Below are 22,297 nucleotides of genomic sequence, written 5' to 3'. Positions count from 1 at the left end.
GATTGACACACATGTAAGAGTGTCAGAGCGAGCAGGGGCTTTGGCTTCTGCCCTGGCTCCTTGCTAGGCTGTGAGCAGGAGGGACGCAGACAGTTACGCACAGTCCAGGGACAGGGAGCCACCTCGTCCGGGGGTACCAGGGCTGCTGCAGCCACATCAGCCCCAGCCAGCCCTGGGGACACTCCTGAACCACCCATGGTTGCAGAGGCAGTCCCTGCTTGCTCTGCTCCCACTCTCAAGGAGCCAGACAACTCAGGGAGCTCAGAGACTTGCCAGCGTGGCCTGGGATTCCCTGAGCTGTGAGCACCAGGCTTCATGCTGAAACACTGGGAAATAAATGTGTCACGTTCTGGGGCCAAGCATCACCTCAGACACCTCAATGCACCCTAGTCCCGGGGAGCCCAGGACCAGCCTGTGCTCGTGTGAGCATCCATCTGATTTATTGCTGCGGAACAAGTGCTTACAGAGTGCTTTTGGCAGAGAAAAGCCCTGGGGAGCTGTGATGGGCACGCAGGGGCAAGGAGGGAATCACCCGTCAGCTGCAGCATGCTGGGGGCACCCAGAGCACCCACAGCCCTGGGTCTCTGCCCCACGCCCGGCCAGGGGACACACTCAGGCTGCAGGGAGGGGACTGCGGAGAGCTCAGGGCTGGGGTGGATTAGATCTGCTTTGCATTATTGCACCAAACACCTGGGGACTCAGCGGCTCGTGACAGCGCTGTATAATGTGCGGAAGCAGCCCATGGTGCAGGCAGGCATTCGTGCTGCTGGCTGCTCATGAGCAGGGAGGCGATGGGGCCATGCCCCCAGAAGCGTGGGCTTGCTGTGGAGCAGGGTCTCCTGTTCCCTGCTTTCCTGCACATCCACAATGAATAGGCGCAGAAGACAAGCGCTTGTGCTGCAGGAATCAATACTGCTCCAGGAGTGGCCTGGGTGCTCCTCCCTGCGCTCCCCCAGGAGCCTGCCCCCAAACCAAACGCCTCTCCCTGAGCTATCTGGGTTGTCTCCTTCTCGCTATTGTCTTGCTTTCCAGCAATCTCAGTAGAACCCTGCAGCAGCATGGAGTGGCCGGTGACAGCCCCGGGGCTGGGGAGCTCGCTAACCAGGATAGCCTGGCCCCTTTGGGAAACAGGGAGAATAAGCAGGAAAAATCTTTTGGGGGAATCCAGGTTTTATCCTGACTCAAGATAGCCCCTGTTAGCACCCCGTTGCAGCCTGCTCCATCGTGGCCCATCCTGCCACAGTCCCTAGGAGGTACCAGGGCACTGTGTCTGGCTCTGGCAGGCAGAGGTGCTGCCAGGAGGCAGTTTCTGCCTGGCAGCCAGCACTTCAGGATGCTGAGACCGGAAGTGGCTCCCGATCTCACCCAATGCTGGCCATGGCAGTGCTGCCCTGTCAGGTGACAATTGCTGCCCTGTGGGAAGGAACCCAGCTGCTTTTGGTAGACCATGATTTGAATTGATTCGTCAGCGCGATCCACTTGGAGCTGATAAATCTTTCAGGAGCCCTGGCAGAGGAGGCTGAGCTGGGTAGGCTGGGCATCCCACTGCCTTCCTGCAGCTGCATGGCTCCTCTGAAGCAGCTGGCTGCCCTGAGTGCATACCCAGGTGCTGGCAGCACCCTGGGTTTCCTGGCAGCCTGCATCCACTAGGATGCTGTCCGGGCAGGCTGGAGCACAGCCCACTGTCTCCACCCTGCTGAGACATCCCAGCTGGGGAGCCCCACCCCTGTCCTCCCTTTGCAAGGGTCTCCACAATCCCTGGACAAAAAGAGCTGATGGTCCCTGGCTCCATCACAGTGCTAGCCAGGTCCCTCCTCTAGCCTTGTGTCCCCTTTCCTGGCATGGGGCAGAGCAGTCCCCAGGCTGAGCGCCAGCACTGGTGCATCTCCATGGCTCCAAGATCTCGGGGTGAACAAGTCCTGCTAGTCCCATGGGACCATGTCCTGCAGGGTAATGAGGGGCTGTGTCTGCCATCACTCGTCTGCCCTGCACCCCAGCAGGTAGCGAGGGAAAGCAGGGACACAGGGACTGCGAGGCAGGAGAGGAGCATGGGCAGATCCGATTACAGGCAGCACGGGGCAGAGAGATAGGCAGAGAACAGCAATGCAGCAAAAAGGGCTTTTAGTGATAATTAATAATTAACATTTCTAATGATGTCCCGGCGACAGGAAGAGTCCAAGCAGGGACCTGGGGGCACTGTGCATAGTGACAGGAGTGGCTGGGGGCTGTGCAGAACCAGGGGCTGGGGTGGGAGTGAGCTGTGGGGCCACGGGTCCCAAGACAGGGGCTGGACACCCCTGGGGTCCCCCTGGCCGGGCAGCACCCAGGGCCCAGCCTTCGTGCTCGGCTGCTGCCGAGGGAGCAGTAAGCCCATGATGAAGGGGACTGGAAGATGAGGTAAAATATATCTCGGGGTTGACCTGGCCTCTCTGATAAAACAACACCTCGCCAGGGGTTCCTGTGCCCAGCGAGCACCTGAGAGGGACCTCAGTGGCAGGAGGAGAGGACCGGGGAAGGGTGCTGCGAGGCAACAACTCACAGGGAACTGCTGGGATGAGTGGCAGTCCCCAGGTCACTGCCAGTCCCGGCACAAAGAGCCCCTGGTCTGGGAGGTGTCTGGGCACGGGGAGCAGCGGGCGGGCCTGGGGTGCAGGACCAGAGCAGGCAGGAGTCTGCAGGTGAGGCAGGAGGTCAGGAGCTGCAGGACAGTGACAGGGAGGGGATGGCAGGGAGGAGATAGATGGAGTGAGCAGCCAGCTGAGCATGGGAGTCCATGACTGCGAGCCACCACACAATTGGCGTGCAGTTGTGGGAGAGGCAAGAGCAATCCTAAGAGGAACCAGGAGAGGCATTTCTGGCAGGGCTGGGGACTTGCCTGCATCCCTGCATGGGTCCCGGGGGATCTGGCTGTGCTGGAGCCAGCCTGGAAGGAGCAAAGGCATCACGGGGTTGCCAGGGGAGGCAGAGCGTGGGAGACCTGTGATGGGAGGACGGTGGCTCGTGCCCAGCACAGCGCAGGCTGCGGGGGGAACGGAGCGCTCACTATAAATACATCAGCAGGGTAAACGCCAGGGAGGAGAAGAGCTATTTCAGCTAAAAGACAACGTTAGCACAAGAATGACTGGGGATAAATTATCCATGAATACATTTAGGGTGGAAATCAGACCCTCAGAGCAGGGAGGTCGCAGCACAGACCCTCCAGAGAAGGAAGCAGTGCCAGGCAGGAGCCAGGGTTGGCTCGGCAGCTGTGGGACCCTGCGGCGTGCTGCGGTGAGGGCACATGCCGTCTTCTAGTGTCAAAAAGCTGCGAGGGTGGCTGGTGTGGCCCACCCGGCTGTGGTGGTGGGTGCGGTGAGGAGCAGTGCGCAGGGCAGCATGCACAGCGGCGTGCATGCAAATCACTGCATGCACGTGTGAGTGCAGATGTGTGTGCGTGTGTGCATGGGCTGTGCACACGTTTGGGCAGTGCATTGGGTGCTCACGTGCCATGTGTGTGCACAGAGTGTGTGCAGATGGGGATCTGCACACAGGCTGTGTAGTGTGAGTGCATGAGGTGCATGTGAGTGTTCTGACTGTGCATGTGTGTGCTGTGCACACGTCGGGCTGTGTGCAGGTGTCTCGGCCTTCACAATGCTCTAGAAAGATGAACAACAACCCCAGTGAAGTATCCTGGGGGTCAGTGCCTTGAGTCAGCACTGCTCAGCTCACCTGCACCCAGTCTGTGCTGCACCATCTGGAATTCACCGGAGGGGACAGGCTAGGGGCTCCATGAATCCAGCTGGTCCTGTGAAGATTCCCATGCTGCTGAGGGTCTCCCAGCACCCAGAGTGGTGCTGTCCCTGCGAGGGCCATGGGGGTCACCTGGCACTGCCACCCCACAGGCTCACCCTGGCTGGCCAGAGCACTTGGCACTGCCAGCAAACAGCCCTGTGCCACCCCTCTGCCCACTGCGGTGCAAGCAAGGGGCAGAGCAGTCCCCCACATCCTGTTCCTGTCTCCCCAGGGAGATCTTAGAGTTGCAGATGAGCCACTAGGCACATGGATGCAGGGTGCCAGGGCTGCCAGCTTCAAGGAGGTCTGCACTCCCAGGGGGCTGGGTTGGCATGGATGAGGCAAGCACCTCAAGAGGAAGGGACAGGGAAAGCCAGGACATCTCTGCCCCAGGGTTGAGAAAAGGGGGTCCTGGGAGTGTGAGGAGGTGACTGGTGCTCATGCTGGCCCCAGCTTAGCAGGAGAAGAGCCTCTCCCTGCCTGTGTGCAGCCCTCGGTGGAGCCCAGAAGCTCCCTTCCCCCTGCAGCACGTCTGGCTGCTGCTCACTCTAATTTCCTATGCATTGTCCCCACCGCCGCCACCGTCCCCTGCGCATCCCCTGCTGTGCTGCACAGCCAGGCTTTCTGCACCCCAGTGCCCGCATCCTGCCTCATCGCCCCGTGAATGTTCCTGCACACATCCCAGCTCATGTCACTGACTCCCTGTGCTCCCCTCCACAGCTCCTTGCAGAGACCCATGTCCCACCCTGGGGTGCTCACCCCACCGTGCCTCCACAGAGTTGTGAGCAGGCAGGTGGGATGGAGATGGCTGGGCCAGGCTGGGCCAGCACGGGGCACAGGGACTGCTTACACCACAGCAGTTGTTATCCCAAGGTGCCTACTGGCTGCTCTTGTCTCCCAAGAAAACGTTCCAACCCACAGGATGGCAGCATCCATGGGAAGGGCACTGGGGGGCTCTGACAGGAGGTACTGGGGAGCACCTTGCAGGCCCACAAGTGGAAAATCACTGGTAGTGTGGGCTGGGGGCTGCAGCGTGCAAGGCCCTCTTGGCACATGTGCCCCGCATGCACCCAGCATCCACGTACTCACTGGGTGTTGCAGCGTGAGCACATCCCTGCTGACACAGCGTGTGCACCTGCAGAGCTGTGTGTGTGCGCGCCGTGCTGTGTGTTTAGCTGTGCATGTCATGCACGTGCACCTATGCGCACGTGCATGTGAGGGTGCTTGCACACAGTGTGCTGGCACGTCGGCAGGCCTGCCTGTGTCTGCCGGTGGGCGTGCATGCGCTTGGGGCCAGGGATGAGACCTGGTGTGCTGGCACGCCGGGCTTGTGGCCCCAGAGGGCTGGCGTGCCCAGCACCATTCACAGTCTCGGCATGCTTGAGCTGGCTTCCTGCCGGCATTTGTGTTCCGTACCTGCCGGTCGCAGGGATGGCGTCGGGAGCCGGCTTGCAGAGTTTGTGCTAGTAATTACCCAGGTTGTTACTAAATCTGGGATGAGCTAACAATTCAGCAGAGGAGATGCTTGCCCTGAGTGTACGCACACATGCCAGGCTGCAGCCAGGCACTGGAGCTGTGGGCCACTGGTAGGCAGAGCGCACCTGCAGCTCTGGGGTGTGTCAGGACATGTGAGCACAGCATTGCACATGTGTGACGGTCACACCAGCCTCCCAGCCCTGGTGGGTTTGCTTGGCAAATGCAGAGAACAGGGTTGGTTCCTGCCCCATGGCAGTGCTCCACAGAGGGTTTCCTGTGCCTGGTCACTGTCTTGCTGGCCATGAGGACCCTGCAGCAGACAGATGTGCAGCAAGCCCAGTGCTCAGCCAGGCACCCTGAGAGAGGGGGTCACTGGAAATGAAATCAAGAGGTACTCGATGGCCGTGTGGAAGCACCTTCATGGGAGACAATCACTGGGACTGGAGAGCTCTTGAATCCAGCAGGGAGAGAAGAACCAGGAGCACCAGGCAGAAGCTGTAGCCAGACACGTTTGAATGAGAAATAAGGGTTTTAGTAGGGCAGATGATTAGCCACATGAAGCAGCCCAAATGGCGTGAGCTCTTGCCGCTCCTGCTGTCTCCCAGCATGTCTCTCCTGGTGTCTCCTGCTGTCTCTCCTGGTGACCACAGCCCCAGGCTCTGTGCTGGAGCACCTGCAAATGTACTCCACTGGGATGACCTGGTAGCCTTGTGCCCTGCCAGTGCTGTCCCCATCCTTGCCACAGCAGCGTTCTGCATCCATAGATGCTCAGAGAGGTCCATGCCCAGCCCCGCAGCGGCCATGCAGCAGAAAGATATGTCAGGGAAGGCAAGCTTGTGGGCCAAGTGTGATCCCACCTCGGGCATCCACTGGCTACAAGATTTTGGGCATGTCAGCACCTTGGGTGGCCTCAGATGGGCACTTCTTGCTGTTTGGACTGGCTGCCAGTGTACAGCCACTCCCCGGGTCCCTGCAGAGGGAGGTGGGTGACCCGCAGGGCGATAGCACACGGAAGGTGCTGAGCCCTCGGGGTGCGGCTGGATGTTGCCCTCCGGGAGCTGCCCAGCTCTACTCCCTTTCCCCCTCCCGTGCCCAGTTGCACTGGTCCGTGGGGCAAACCCCCAGCGCACCCAGGCCAGGGTAGGTCCCTGGCTCTGCTCGCCCCACAGCCCCGGCTGCCCTTGCAGGAGGTGAGGAGCCGTGCCCCAAGCGCCACCCCCCACCACCCACGAGGTGCCCACGGGGGTGCAGCTGCTCTCCTGCGAGCCGGGACACCCTCCTCTCCCCCCCCCCCCCCACCGCGGCCAGCCAGCTCCGCCGCCGCGGCTCCGACTGCCCGTGAAGCGGTGCCCCTCTCGCCCGCAGCCCCCACCACTTCCAGCCCCGGCGGGCTCGGTGCCCGGGGCGAAGCTCCCCAGCGGGTACCCCCGCAGCTTCCCCGGCCGGTGCTGCCGCCGCGATGAGGGCAGTAAATCAGCGCGGCGCAGCCCCACCTCCGCGTTCTCCATTGGCAGCGGCGCCCCTCACCCCGCTCATTGGCGCTGCCGCCGCCGCCCGGCCCTACTTAAGGCGCCGCTCGGCCGGGCTGGCCCCGTCGGAAGCCCGGGGAGCGGCGGAGCCGAAGCCGGAGCCGGGCGGTGCGGTGGGCGGCGAGGCGGGCGGTGCGGGATGCGCTCCCGCCGCCGCGGGGGCGCCGGGCAGCCCCCCTGGCCCGTGAGTAGGGGGTGGTTTGCTGCTCCGTGAAGTTTTCCGGGGATTCCGAGGTGGGGAGGGGGAGGTTTGTAACTCCAGCACGGCCACTGGCCGGGAGAGAAGTTGGTGGCGGGTGGAGTGGGACCGGGCACGCAGCCTGACCCCGCAGCGAGGAGGGGATGCTGGGTGGCAAGGCGGGAGGAAGAGAGATGAAGGATGTGGAATGGGGATGGAGATAAAAGGATGCTCAGATGAGAGTGGAGTGGGCTTAGGAGGATGGAATGGTAATGGGAGGTGTGGACTGGGACCGGAGAAGAGGCATCAGGGTGTCAAGAAGCAAGGGACAGAGGGGGAGAAACGGCAGCTCCTCTTTCCAGGGACATTTGTGCTTGGTCGTGGCTGAGCCCGTGGAGGGACTGAGGGCTGCAGATAGAGGGGTCTGTCCGTGCATCTGCTTGCATGGGAAGGGGCTGGTTGTGAGCTGGTGAGTCCGGGAGCAGGTGGCCACAGCTGAGCCCCCCAAGGACCTGGTGTCCCTTTGGGCTGAGCTCAGAGGCTAAGGTGACTGCTCTTCTCCACACTGCGTTAGCTGCTGCTGGCTGAGCCCCAGCGTGCCAGGTCCGGCACTAAGGAGTCCTGTGTGGGAGGGGAGAGGGACAGAACAGCCAGCAGCTGGGGCCTTTGTGCCTGTTGGAAGCATCTGTGATGGAATGCGTGCACAGGCCAGGGTCTGTGAGAGGGGTGTGGGAGGGAGCAGTGCTGAGCCTGGGGTAGCAGGACTGGGGCTCACAGGCTCTGACCGGAGCAGAGGCACTGCAGGGGCTGGGTTGCTTGGGGCTGAGGTGCCATGGAGGAGACACTGCTAGCATCCCTGGGCAGCACAGCTGCTGTGGGAGAGGGGCTGCTGGGTCTGCGGGACATCTCTTGCCTGCCCTCTGCCCTGATGGGTACAGTTGTGGCAGCCTGGGAATGGCAGGAATGGGAATATGATGTTACTGGGGCATATGCAGCATGTTATGGGCTGCTGTGATGTCACCACATTGTCGCTGCTCTGGGGTGCCTTTGGGGTGTGATGAAGCCCCTGCTGCGCAATGTCATAGTGGTGCTGGAGGTGGCTGCGGCCCGGGATGGGATGTCGCTGCAGTAGTGGAGCATGACATCACTGGGGTGTGCGGTGTGGTGGGCAGCAATGTCATGGTGGCATGCGGGATGGGCTGGCAGCACAGAGAGCCAGCTCCAACCCTCCCTGTTATGTGGGCCGAAGGCTGGGGATGTGCATGTGAGTACATGGGACAGCAATTCTCCACCTGTGTTTAGAGGTCTGGGGCACAACTCTCTGGCTGCCCCACAGCCCCCTTCCCAGTTGCATCCCACCCTCCTCACAGGGCATTGCCAGCCAGCCATGCTTGGGGACAGGTGAACCCTACATGCGGCATCCCTGCCATCAGGACAGCATCCTGTCCCTGTTCTGCCTGACTGCAGTCTGTGTGGGTGCCCGTGGCACCCCTTGCCCTGTTGCCTCTACCCCTGCCTGACACCTTGGCTTCGTGTCACTGGACTTCGCCATGCTGAGCAGGCATCTTAGGGTGACCTTGCCACCAGATGACACAACACAAGCCAGGACATGGCTCTGCTGGGATGAAACAGGCTGAGCTCTGCCCTGCATACGAGCAGGATCGCAGAGTCTCAAACTTCAGGTGGAGCTTCATGCTGGGGTCTCGGCGCTATCAGCAGCGCTCTGGGAACCACCAGGCCTTTTCCGTCTGCCATGCCTAGCCTGAGCCCTCCTTCCCCTTCCCAAAATGGCTTGGCTTTGGTCCGTGCATCCCTTCCCCATGGCACCAAGCACCGGATCCACTGGGAAAAGCCTTTTGTTTCCAATCAGGAACATTGTTTCCTCCTGGAAAGGCACCATCCAGCCTGGAGCGATTTCAGCTGCAGCTGGATGGGGTGGGAGGGGCACCTGGGGAATGGGCCAAGCTGTGGAGATCAGGAGCTGGTGCGGAGGCAGAGCAAGAAGAGCCCTGCCAGTGGCCTGGGGACAGCCACCTATCACCTGGCTGTGGTCAGGGGTGAGGGGGCACCTCTCGGCATCGGCAGCAGCTCATGTTGCAGCCCTGCACCTGTACATCCATGTGTGGGTGGCTCTCCCTCATACTTTCTTTGGTGAACTTGGAGTGGGGCTGTAGCATATGTACCCCCTCCCTCACTGCCTGGCCCTGTGGAGTGACACCCAGGGACTGTCTCATCCCTATGGAGCTCCATCCCCATCACATGTGCCTTGCATGGGGCACCTGCACCAGGAAAAGACCCAGGTTTCTTCCCCCTGGAGAGCCACTCCAGACAAGACAGCAGGATGATGGGCACAGTGCTGCAAGTCTGGCTAGGTGGTGAAGATCACAGTGCCAGAGGGGGACTGGCTGCACCTGGGTCTGTGGGAGGATGTGGGTCAGGCTGGGAAGGGACTGGGAGCAGCAGAGAGTAGAGCTGAGGTCACGCATACCCATCTACCCTTGCAGCTGGGCCTGGGGAACGGATGGGATTGGAGAGGGAACAGGAGTGGGACCTGTGCAGTGGGATGTAGGGCTCTGGGTCTGTTGGGTCATGGGGCTCAAGGTCTCCTCCACAGCTGGAGGACAGCTATTTGCTTGTGGCAGGAAAATCCTGGCCCCCCAAGACCCTTGGGACCATTCCCATCCCCAGGGTGGGCAGTGGCAGGCTTCTCCTGCAGCTGAGTGGGCCTGCCAGGATCTAAACCATCAGGTACCTTTTGCTCTCCAAGTGGGGACATGTGGCACCATGTAGCTGCCACAGCTTCCTTTGCTCACTGGCAGGGTCCACAGCATGGGGACTGGCTCGCAGTGGGGCTCTTCTGCCCTATCTCCCTGCCAGTGCTAGGGGCTGTTCCTGGCTCCCCAGGAAGTGGGAGCAGCCTTGCCCCAGGGGATGGCACGGCTGCATGGAGCAGTATCCCCTGCCTTGGCAGCCAGGTGCCCCCGTCATTGCTCCAGGCTGCAGGAGTGAGACAGGTTGCGCTTGCTCCTACCTGGAGCTTGGGGATACACAGCTCACTGCTGGGCTTCTACCCTCTGGAGGGGGCTACCTGACCTGAATGCCACCTTGCTCGTCACCCATGCTACGGTCAGGTCAGAGCCAGCTCCAGAATCTCTGCAGCCTTGCCAGCAGTGCTGGCAGACACTGTCCTCCGCAGTCCAGGTTAATTGAGCCTCTCCTCCCAGTCTCCATTCCTCCTAGCATCTCCTTCCCATGACCACATCCCTCTGCAGGCACCTTCCCCAGCCAGCCTGGGAGGAGCTCACCCCACACAGCCCCCGGGAGAAACAGTGCCAGCAGAGTGGGGAAACTAAGGCAGACAGGGATCACCTGGCAGAGTACCCCCATGTTCTCCCCATGACCTTCCTCTGCTCTGGAGGACCAGCCAGACAAGGGATGAGCTTCCCCAGGCAGGTGGCTGCCTGCTTTCTCTGGCCCTGCCAAGGGAGCAGTGATTGGCAACATATCTTGCCAGGACCTTGGGTGCTGGTGGCCTGTTGGGGCAGGGTGAGCTGGGGCTGAGCCCAGCTTTGTCAGCACCCTGCAGCCCTCCTGCTTCCTCCTTGGTCCCTCCCATGGGATGGGCTCCCAACGTCCTGCTCCTGCTCAGCCCTGGCTTGCAGCTCACAGGGGTACGGTCCTGTCTCAAAGAAGCTCTGAGGGTGAGCTGCAACCAGGAGGGTCCGTGCACAAGGGTGCCAGAGCTGTGGCAGTGCCCAAGGGTTGCAGAGCTGGTGGGGTGGCACAGGCTGGAGTGGATGACAAGGGATAGAAAGAGTATCTCCTGTGCAAGGGCAGTGGGAATGCTTGGGCATCACGGAGCAGGACCTCAGGGTCCCTGACAGCTGGTGAAGCCATCTCCTCTTGGAGCTGATGGGCTGCAGGTCTCTCCCAGGTGCCCAGGATGCTGGTGCTGTGCCTGCTGTCCCTGGCCTGGCTCAGCGAGGGCTCCCAGCGCAGTGAGCCCATGTTCGCAGCCGTCACTCACCGCCTCCTCCCACCCGACTACGACAGCAACCCCACGCAGCTCAACTACGGTGTGGCCATCACCGACCTGGATGCCGATGGTGACTTTGAGATTGTGGTGGCGGGGTGAGTGGTGCACCCAGTGCCTTGGTGGCAGCAGGACCTGATGGCCCTGCAGGGCCAGGAGCTCCTGGCTCCTCTGTGGGCATGTGGCTGGCTGGGGGTTGTGCACAAGGGTGGTGGGTTGGGGGTCTGCATGTACTCACTCGTGTGTGTGTGCGCAAACATAGGGTGTTGATGCCAGCTGGGCACCTGTGTGGGGCCATGTGGGTGCCCTGTCGTGGCCTCGGGGCCAGGTCTCCTCTCTGCAGGGCAGTGGAAGCTGACCAGTGGCCAGGGTCCACCCTGCAGTGCGGAGCCAATGTGTCCCCAAGCCGGCTCAGCTCCGCTGACAGGACTCAGCGCTCTCTGGAGATTCAGTTAATTGGCTGGAGGTTTTTTTATAGCCCTTTATTGGAATGACGGCTTGGAAGGGCTGGCAGGAGCTGGGGAGGCAGGGAGCCGTGTGCTGCTCTGCCAGTGCCCGAGTGGGGCTGGACATGGAACAGCTGCTGCCAGCGGGTCCGGCCACGGTTGGGGACAGTGGGGACCACAGCACAGGTTCTGTGTGTGTGTGCTGGCATGGCTGTGAGCTGCCAGCACAATGTGTCTGTGCACACATCACCCTTGAGAAAGGCTTGCACATGCAGGTGTGCTCACCTGGAGGGGACCCCTGACCCCCATACAGCCTATCTAGGGGGGCTGCAACAGCCAGGGCACCACGGTGGCAGGCAGAGTCCAGCCCTGCCACCACTCTGAGCAACGCCCTGGGGCAGCAAACCACAGGCAGCACCAGGGACCCCTGGAGGGGCCTGGGCCACCCCTGCCAGCCAGGCTGAGCCAAGCAGCCAGCCAGGGTTTTATAAGTGGCCATCATGCCTGTTGTATAACTTGTTTACTGGTGCCCAGGGCAGGACTGGGCAGGGAGCCTGTGGGGAGCAGAGCTCAGAGAGGATTTGCCTTGCGTGCTGCTTTCCCTGCCCTGGGTAAGGGCTGCAAGCAGGGACCTGTACCCCTTCCTGCCCCACTGGCTGCCCTGGACCCAGCCCCTGCCCTGGCATTGCCCTCGGGTACTCAGGCCAGGTAGACACAGGATGTCCAACACAAGCTGGAACAGGTCCAGGCTGAGCCCTCCCCAGTGGCATCCAGGAGCCAGCACCACATTTGGGTGCTGAGAGCAGCCCAGGGTCTGCATGAACCACACAGGTCTCTGATGTGCCTATCATGGGGAAAACCTGGTGTCATACCTGGTTTCCCCCCAGGGATGGGACGGGGGCTTTCATTGTGTCCCCAAGCCTTGGGGACCTATTGCCTCTGCTCGCACCTGCAGGTACAATGGCCCCAACCTAGTGCTCAAGTATGACAAGGCACAGGGGCGGCTGGTGAACGTGGCGGAGGATGAGCGGGGCTCCCTATACTACGCGCTGCGGGACCGGCAGGGCAATGCCATTGGTGTGACTGCCTGCGACATCGACGGGGACGGCCGCGAGGAGATCTACTTCCTCAACACCAACAATGCCTTCTCTGGTGAGCCCTGCTGGCAGCCGAGCCCCGGGTGCAGGGGGAGCTCCCAGCATGGCTGCCTGCGACCTTCGGCACATGAGGGATGTGTGCGGGCTGGAGTTAATTTCTCAGTTGAGTGGCTCCATTGATTGATGGCAGTGCAGGCGGGATGCTGAGCCCAGCCAGCCGCCGAGTCAGCACTTCCAGCTGCCCACTGCCCTCCCCACGGCACCCCAAGTAGGACGGCAGCTTCCCCAACACCCCCAAGGCTGCCCTGCTACAGGGACCCCGTGCTGCAAATCCCAGCTGTGCCCTGCAGCAGCCATGCCCCTCCAAGCCATGGCTCCTTTGTGCCAAGGACCAAGCCAGAAATAATCCTGTCCAGCTGGTGCTGTCCGAGCTCCTGGGGTGCCTGTCCTTGGGAGGAGACCTGCATGTCCCAGCCCCGCACTGGGCATCCCTGGAGCTCCCTGGGTCGGTGCTCCAGCTCTGCTCTGTGTCCCTGTCCTGTCGCCCTGACCTCCATGCAATGGATCTGTCTTCCTGATGCTCCTAATTACCCATGCTGGCAGTGGCTGCCGGCACACCTGTCCCTAAATCAGGTGCTGCCATTGGTGCTGTCACAGGCAGTGCGGCTCGCTGCCTGTGCCTGGCACCACATTGATTTTTTACCTTCCTGGGGATGATCTACAGGGCTGTTCCCCATTGGGACACATTTTACCTTAATGAGTTGATTCTTCTGTGTGTCTCCTGGTGCCCCTCAAGGGTCACAGGGGCTCTTGCAGCAGCAGCCTGGCCCTGTGACGCTACTAGGGGCTGTGGGGGACAGAGTAGGAGTTTGGGATGCTCTGGGAGAAGAGTACCCTTTCCACAGACTCCCCTTGCTGCAGGGCACCTTCCTTGAGAGGAGGTGGGATGCTGCAGCCCCCTGACTCGTGCCCACCCTCAGGCATAGCCACCTACACAGACAAACTCTTCAAGCTCCGCAATGGGCGCTGGGAGGACCTCCTGAGCGATGAGGTGAACCGGGACGTGGCCAGCCGCTTCGCTGGGCGCTCCGTTGCCTGCGTGGACCGGACGGTGAGCAGGCAGGGCATGGTGGGCAGGGGGTGTCTTCGCTCCCTCCCCGCCTCCCATGCCCCTCCAGCCCTCCCCTGTGAGATCCTGGAGGACCTCTCCCCTTGCCTGAGCACCAGTCCCATCCTACCCCCCCATCAGGGCCAGGGGTGCCCCCCAGCAGCCTGTGGCTGTCAGGGCTGGCACCCCCCAGCCATGGGGACTGCGGGTGCCTGTCCACACGGTTGCTGCCAGCTGATAAACGTGCCTGTCGAGGTGATTTATGTTCCTGTCACCTGCTCTTTCTTCTTCCTCCTCCCCCAGCGGTTTGTTTCCAAACGATTATCACTAAATCAGGGTCCAGCTGCTGCATGGGACAAGGGGGATGGGGGGGGGGGGGGACGGGACATGGCACACTGGGGATGCTGTGGTGGCAGGGTGCCCTGTGCTGGCACCGTGAGCCTGGTGACCACAGAGGTCCTGGAGGCAGTGGGGCACATCCCCGTACCCAGGTTGCTTTTCACCATGGTCTTTGCAGAACTCTTGCTCAGCACATGATATCAGTACCTGGTCCCATGGAGCCATGAGAGCATCCAGCCCCACAGCAGGGATCCTGTGATCCCCACGGAGTTGGGTTGTGGATGGGTGGGTGCTGAGGAGGTGCCACTGGCCGCAGGGCTCTGGCAGGTACTCCATCTACATCGCCAACTACGCCAGCGGCAACGTGGGCCCCCACGCCTTGATTGAGATGGATGTGGCTGCCAGTGACCCTGACCATGGCATCGTGGTGCTGGTGGACGTGGCTGCCCAGGCTGGCGTCAGCAAGTACACAGGTACCTGCCGTGGAGGGGACGGGCCGCTGCCGGGCACGACCAGCGTGGGACCCCGTGGCGGGCAGGGCAGTGCCCGGTGCAGGCAGCAGCCCGTGCCAGGCGTTAGGCTGCCTGACTGCCCCATCTAGTGGCAGCCCCACGACCCGTGGAAGGGACCATGGCCACGGGATGCCCGCCTGGCAGGACCCCCGAGGGCCCACCATTGCCTGGGCTGATCCCTCCGGAGCTGCAGCATGTGCGGGGTGGGCAGCGTCACTGGGGGCGGTGGGCAAAGGAGCAGGGCAGTGGGGACCGTGCCAGCCTGCGCTCCATGCTGCCCCACCACTGCGGGGACCACTGCTGTGCCTCGTCTCCCCAGCAGTAAATTGTCACTAATTAGGAGTGTTGTCACCATGGTGATGGCAGTGATTAGGGCTGGGAGTGACACAAGCGGCTGCTAGGCCCAATTAGCTCCTGATGAGAGGGACTGAAGGTGGGAGGTGGGCAAGGAGAGGACACTGGGGGTCCTGGGAGCACCAGGTGGGCAGCGCCAAGGGGGTATGGGGGGCATGAACTGCCCTGGGGCAGGGTGCCAGCTGTCCCCTCACTTCTGGGCTGCTGTCCCCAGGGGGTCGTGGGGTGGCCGTGGGCCCCATCCTGAGCGACAGCGCCTCCGACATATTCTGTGGTAATGAGAACAGCCCCAATTTCCTCTTCCACAACTTGGGGGACGGAACGTACCGGGACATAGCAGCTGCTGTGGGTAAGTGGAGCTGGGGGGGAGCGTCCAGGTATTGAGGACCTCAGGGCAGGGCTGGCTCTGCCTGCCTGGGCTGGTTGGGTGCAGGGTGGAGGGTCAGCCCTGGGGACCCAGTGCCCCACTGACCACTCAGGGTGGCTGAGGTGCACCAGGGCATCTGTCAGTGCAGGGATGGACCCCTGACCAGGGAGGACCTATCTGGGAACCACGGGACATATCCTGGGAGGCATCCTGGGGAGACAGAGGCAGGGAGGGGGTCTCGTCTCCCCCTGTCCCCTTGCGGCTCCCCAGGGCTGGATGACCCCTACCAGCATGGACGTGGCGTGGCACTGGCTGACTTCAACCGCGACGGCCGGGTGGACATTGTCTACGGCAACTGGAACGGGCCGCACCGCCTCTACCTGCAGAGCGGGGCCCCCGGGCGCATCCGATTCCGGGTGAGGGCTGGGACCCCTGCCAGCTTTGCCGCTGAACCTCCTTGGATGGAGGGGGTCAGCTACACCCTGGTTTGGCTTTGAGCCCCAATTCCCAGCAAGAAGGGAACCTGAAGCACCAAAGGGGGACCCGGTGTCCTACTCCCTGTGCCCATTGTCACCCCATGCCCACCCTTTGCGCAGGACATCGCCACCCCCAAGTTCTCCATGCCGTCACCTGTCCGCACCGTCATTGCAGCAGACTTTGACAATGACCAGGAGCTGGAGGTTTTCTTCAACAACATCGCTTACCGTGGCTCCTCTGCCAACCGCCTCTTCCGGTAGGAGCCCAGTGGATACCAGGGAGCCACCCCAGCCTGCACCCTGCTCTGGGGGGCCAGCAGCCTTCGCAGCACAGCGAGGCTCATGGGGCTCCTCTCCAGCAGTGCCACTGCTCGGGCTCAGCTAATAAAAGGTGCCGTGACTGAGCCCTTCCCAACGTCGTTACCAGTCACTGTGATCGTGCCTGCAGCAGCCCCTGGAGGCCTCAGCACTGCTGATTAGCAGCAACATGGAAGCTTGTTCGTGGCTCCTGTTAACTGTGGGGGTCAATTCCTCTTTACTGATGTGTGGTATCTCCTCACCTGCTGTGTGGGGTGGTGGGAGCTTCTTGTCTACCAGGTGCCAGCATCCGTGGGTGGGTGGAGGGCAGTGGTGTGGCAGGGAGTCCCTAGGATGGGCCTCTGGTCCCAGAGGGATGCAGCAGTGTTTGGAGATGGTGCTGCTGCTCCACAGTTCAGACCCACAAGAGCTGGGCTCTCATCCCGTCCCTGACACCCTGCATGGAGTTGGGACATGAGGTACTAACAGACAGGGGCCAGCCCTGTCCCCCATCCACCCTGCATAGCCACCGGAGCTATCACCTCTCTACCACGCTGCTGTGGGAGCGGGAAGGTGCTGGGGACCACAGGGGCTGACACTAATGCCCTGTCTGTGCTCGGCAGGCTCATCCGCAGGGAGCACGCAGACCCCATCGTAGAAGAGCTGAATCCAGGGGATGCGCTGGAGCCTGAGGGACGGGGCACAGGTGGGTACCCCTTGCCCTGGCAGTAGGGCCACCTGGCACCCTCTACACCTGGGAATGCCGCATGCCTGGCTGAGTCACCTGACAGCTCCCCACCAGCATCCTGGAGCCCCCGTTATCCAGGAGAGGCCCCATGCTTTCTCTCTCCAGCTATACCCAGCTAATGGTGCTGTCTCCAGTTGTTTCCCAGGGCTTCACTCTTGGGGGGCTTCTTCCTGTGTGCCCACTGTTCAAAGCCAGCCTCTGTGTTTGGGAAGGGGCCAGGCAGCCACCTTTGTTCCACAGCCCTCCTAGCCACTGCCTGTTCACTCTACTGCCCAGGGAGCCGACCGACCTGATTGCAGGGTGACACCCATACAGAGAACCTTACTCCTGCACTGGGGTCACTTCATCTTCCCTATTGCCCCTGCATTGCCAGGAGTGCTGCTGCTGCCTGTGAGAGCCCACACTGGCAGGAGGGTGTAGTGCTGGGATACGTGGGGCCAGGCCCCAGGTGTGACATGATCCTGTACTTGCAGGGGGTGCGGTGACAGATTTTGATGGTGATGGAATGCTGGACCTCATCCTGTCCCACGGCGAGTCCATGGCACAGCCGATCTCCATCTTCAAGGGCATTCAGGTGAGTCAAGCAGGAGGTCCTCATGTTGTCCCCATCCCTTCCGCCTCTCCTGGCTCAGTCTCCCTGCTCCCACCTCTCTTGCAGGGCACCAGCAACAACTGGCTGCGCGTCATTCCCCGCACCCGCTTTGGAGCCTTTGCGCGGGGGGCCAAAGTGGTGTTGTTCACACGGCGCAGCGGGGCCCACCTGCGCATCATCGATGGCGGATCGGGGTACCTCTGCGAGATGGAGCCCGTGGCACATTTTGGACTGGGTGAGCCATGGGAGCAAGGGGCTGCCTCCATCGCCAGCCTTCCCCAGCACCACCCTGGGCAGGGACAACTTCCGCTGCCCTGGTGCCCTGCAGCACAGCAGTCATTCCTGCCCATCGCCCTGGGCATAGTGGGCTCCGGGAGAGGCTGTAGGTAGGGTGCCCAGCTACCCTGCTGCAAGGGGCAGCTGCCCCCTTCACCACCCACTGCTTTGCCCAGGCACCAGGGCTTTCCCTGCCCAGTAACCATCCCCTGGCTCAGCATGGTTGGCAGCCAAGCCTGCGGGTGTGTCCCTGCCTGCTGTCAGGGTGTCCCATCGTCCTCATGTGCACGCCTCAGGCTGCATCCCTGTGCGTGGGCTGTTGGCACTGGCACCTGGAGCCTGGGTCAGGGAGCAAGGGGAGGCTTTTCCCCTCCATCCCTACCACCGCCCTGGCCTCCTTTCAGCCCCTGTCTGCCCCGGAGACCCCCCCTCTGATGGGCTGCCTGCCTGCAGGGCACGACGAAGCCAGCAGCCTGGAGGTGACCTGGCCGGATGGCCGTGTTGTGGCACGAGCTGTGGCCAGCAGTGAGACCAACTCTGTCCTGGAGGTCCCCTACCCCCTGGATGCAGAGGACCCACTCATGCCTGCCCCACTGGAGGTGAGAGCCAGGGGTGGGTGCAGGGTGGGAGGCTTTGGGGACAGAAACGAGGGGCTGAGCTCTGCTGGCTCGGTGGCTGCCCAGGGCTGATTCCTCCCCATCCCAGCGGTCTCCGCTTCTCCCCAAATGCAGTGCGGGCAGGGATTCTCCCAGCACGAGAATGGACGCTGTGTAGGTGAGTGGCTGCTGGGGGCGCCGATGTGCCTGCCCCTGGGATGCTGCAGCATGGGCCCGGGCACAGCGGGGGGCACGAGGGCAGCACCCCACTACAGGCAGGCAGCTGGGCATGCAGGCAGGGCTGATATGTAGCTCAATGCAGGGTACAGCTGCCACCTAGCACGGGTGTGGGAATGGGGACAGAAGCATGGCTGTGGAGGGGACCTGTGGTGTCACAGGGAGGGGACAGAGTGCCACGCTGGAGGTGGGAGGCATGGCTGGCATGCAGCAGGCATTGCGCTAGAGCCACAAATGATGGAGGGGCAGCGGGAATGTGACAGGGTGACCGCGGCGGTGCCATGAGCCTCCCGGGTAGAGGCATGGCTTGTGCATGGCTGCCCCTGAGGGGGCCATCCAGCATGTGCAGGGCAGCCCCAAGCTCCCAGCCATCACAGCGAGGCCTCTCTGCTTGCAGACACGGACGAGTGCACTGAGTTCCCCTTCGTCTGCCCCCGGGACAAGCCTGTCTGCATCAACACCTATGGCGGGTACCGCTGCCGCAGCAACAAGCGCTGCAGCCGGGGCTTTGAGCCCAACGAGGATGGCACGGCTTGCGTGGGTGAGTGACGGTGGGGACCCCCTGACCCTGTGTCACCACAGCCTGGCCAAGCCAGTGGGCAGCAGCCTCAAAGCACTGCCCTGGGATGCTGTTGCGTTCCTGCCAAAGGCCTGGCCGCATCCTGCAAGCTGCCACGCAGCTGCCCAGCCCCTTGCACCCGGGCTCTGTGTCTGTTCATCTTGTGCCTCCCGCTGAGTCACCACTGACTCCCCTTCTCTCTCTTTTGCTCCTTCTCTGTGCAGCTCAAGTGGCCTTTTTTGGGGGATACCCCTCCACCGGGATCTGGCCTGAGCCCCTCCACAGTGCCCTCCTCCCTCTAGTCCTCGGACTCTGCCTTTGCCTCTATGCACTTTAACCCCTGCCCGTAACACGCCACAACAGCCTTGGCGGAAGGACCAGCCAGCCTCTGCCCGTCTCTTCTTCTATCTTTCTCTCTCTCTCTTTCTCTCCATGTCGAACCGCTCTGGAAGTGCCGCCTGTGCCCTACTGGGGCAGTCTGTGGTGGGACGGGCATGGAGCCCGGGTGCCCCTTGCACTGTGTCTGGGAAAGCAGCCCCGGGGCAGCACCCCTTCACTGGCACCTGCCCACCCCAATGCTGCTCCTGCCGGTCGCTTGCTCCGTCGCCTCAATACCGTACCATGTGCCTGCTGGTTTGGCCTGCGACGTGTGTGCTTCGCCTGCCCCCTCCTCGGTGACGGGGACCCCCCTCCCCAGACCTGGCAGAGGAGGATCCCCCCAGCCCTGCAGGGAAGGACCCTCCTGGTCTGTTTTTTAACATATCGACCCTGCTCAGTCTTCCAGCCCCTCTCCTAGAGAACCCCCCCAATAAACTATATCCCGTCTATTAGCCCAGCCTGCTGCGCTGTGCGGGGCAGGGCTATGCCCATGCTTCTGCCCACCCTGCCCTGGGGCTGCACAGGGAGGGGGCTCAGGGGTGGGGAGCACCCCAACATCCCCAAGCTCTCCCTCCCTGGGGCCAGGAGCTAACTGGAGGGTGCATGGTGGACCTGGGCAGCTCTGCCCCTGTCCATCCCTGTTCCCAGCCCTGGGAGCACGGCCAGATGTGCAGCACTGGCGGAACTGGGGTGCAGCAGGCACTGCACCTCCCGTGTGCTGTAACCCCGTGCTGCTCTTTCCCCCACCACCAGACATCGACGAGTGTGCCCAGAGCTTGCACAACTGCAGCCAGCTCTGCACCAACACCCCTGGGGCACACGCCTGCCACTGCCGCCCAGGCTTCCGCCCCCTTGATCCCGCTGCCAGCCAGTGCCTGGGTGAGTACCTGCGGGCAGCAGGGCTGGCAGCCCACGGTGCCCATCCACCTGCCACTGCCAGGTGCAGCCGTGCTTCCCTGGGAGCAGGGATGTTGTTTCCTGGGGTGCCCTTTTGTGCTCACAGCCCTGGTCTCAGCTAACCCAAAACACGACGGGCAGGAGGGACAGACTGTGACTGTGCAGGGGTTGATTGAGTGAGGAGGCATCTTCCACCCAGCAGCCTTGGAGACAAGTGGTGGCAGGACCACAGCTGCTTGGCTGCAGGCACTGGAGATGCCTTTGTGTCCCAGCTTCACCCAGCCTCAGAGCTGCCCCCTCCATCCTCTGCTCTGCCTGTGCCAGACGAGCCCCATACCCTTGGTGCAGCTCTGACCCTCTCCCCTTCTTTTCCAGACATAGATGAGTGCCAGACACAGCCTGGCCCCTGTGACCATATCTGCCACAACACCCATGGCTCCTTCCTCCATTCCACCACCCATTGCCGCCACAGCTTCTCCCTGGTTGCGGGTGGGCGCTGCCAGCACAACTAGCCTGCCCCAGCAGAGCTGGGTGCCCCCTGCTTGCCCCCAGCCCTGTGCTGGTTGTGCCCAGTGCCAAATGAATAAACCCTTTCCTGCACGGTTTTCCCTGTGGCTCCCTGTCATCGGGCCCACATGGCTGCTATATGGGTCCGAACCCCATCCCTCCTCCTTATTTCCCCCGCGCTCACCTGCCTTGTGGGGTTCCATGCACCTCAATGTGCTGGGGGATGCCCAGCCCCAGCCTGGCTCTGTGCCCCCCAGCATCATCCCACTCCCCCCTCCAACACAGGAGGACACAGGGCAGGCAGCAGGGGACAAAGCACGGGGTTTATTGAGAAAGATCTCCATGCAGGGGGGCCCCAGCATGAATGATGAGGCCAGGACCACCGCTCACACATGCCATGGTGGGAGTCAAAGGGAGTCCTACAGGGCAGGGTCCTCCCTCCAGGACCCCAGGAGAGCAATGATAGCTTGATTCAGCCTTGCACCCAACAGGGGCTCTTCTCCTTGGGGTGCTGGATGTCACAGGGCCCCTCCTATTCCCCCCCATCTGACCCTGGCCCATGAACCCTATACCTTGCAGCTGGGCCTAGGTGCCCCTCGGGGTCTCCACCACAGGCCAGGCTGAGAATCAGGGTGCTGGTGGCAGACGCATGCAGGACATGTGGGCAGGGAAGGGCTCAGCAGCAGGAGAGGAAGGGTCCTGGTGGAGCTGCCCCAGCAAGCACCCTCCCTGCATTGCAGCAGGGCAGGCAGGGGGCTGCTGGCAGCCAGGTGTGGGCAGGGAGCCTGCCTCACCCATGCCAGAGCTCATCCTCCACGATGCTGGGCCATGCATGAGCCCAGGGCATGTGGCACAAGGGCAGGAGCCTGCCCAGCACTGTAACCCCTGCCCTGGGCTTTTTGGGTCTAGCTAGGGATGGCACCAGATCAGCCAGGGAGCAGAGGCAAGTGCCCAGTGTTGTGGGCAGTGCTGAAGGATGCTGCTGGCAAGGACGCTGCTGCTAGGTCTAGGGAGCAGCAACTGGCAGTGCGTGGGGCAAGGCTGGGACAAATGCATGGCACTATCATGCAGATGAAGCAGTACCAGGGCTCTGCCAGGCACCCTGGGAAGCACCAAGAGTGAGATGCCCCAGGGAGGGTGTGCAGCAAGGGCTGGCAGTGCCCATGGGCATGGGGATAATTGTGTCCCCCTCCTGAGCTCTAGCTGGGGCTTTGCTGGTCCTGCTGCTCCCCGATGCACGGCAGGCAGGGCACTGCCAGCTGGGGCTGCCCATGGCAGGGCAAGCTCCTTTGCTTGAGGCAGGGGCAGCAGCACCAAGCACCCAGAGGGCTGTGGGGAGCCCTGTGGCACCAGTTTGGCTCAGTGGGAAGCACCTGGGATGCCCCAGCACCAGCCCCTGCCTGCAGTGGGGGTCTGAGCAGGGGCAGAGCCACTGCGGGGGGCACAGAGCAGAGGGGGGTGGGCAGCCCCACTGGGCAGCCCCCAGCCTCCCCCTCTCTCCCACCCTGGGCTCAGAAGCGGGTG

General features: G+C 62.4%; 1 protein-coding gene across 1 annotated transcript; it reads left to right on the top strand.

Annotated features, from left to right (window-relative positions):
* The first annotated feature begins 6,915 nt into the window (after nt 1-6,915).
* Nucleotides 6,916-20,778, top strand: CRTAC1 (cartilage acidic protein 1). The gene is made up of 16 exons (XM_086616411.1): nt 6,916-6,960; nt 10,889-11,085; nt 12,389-12,585; nt 13,511-13,641; nt 14,294-14,450; nt 15,058-15,192; nt 15,481-15,626; nt 15,807-15,943; nt 16,607-16,689; nt 17,205-17,305; nt 17,390-17,558; nt 18,053-18,198; nt 18,331-18,373; nt 18,830-18,973; nt 20,123-20,248; nt 20,642-20,778. The coding sequence occupies exons 1-16, from the start codon at nt 6,916-6,918 to the stop codon at nt 20,776-20,778; spliced, it is 2,094 nt and encodes a 697-aa protein (XP_086472537.1).
* Nucleotides 20,779-22,297: the final 1,519 nt, after the last annotated feature.

The sequence above is a fragment of the Tauraco erythrolophus genome, chromosome 9 (assembly GCF_009769465.1).
Source record: "Tauraco erythrolophus isolate bTauEry1 chromosome 9, bTauEry1.pri, whole genome shotgun sequence".
Classification (NCBI taxonomy): Eukaryota; Metazoa; Chordata; class Aves; order Musophagiformes; family Musophagidae; genus Tauraco; species Tauraco erythrolophus.
This window is presented reverse-complemented; position numbering and strand designations above follow the sequence as displayed.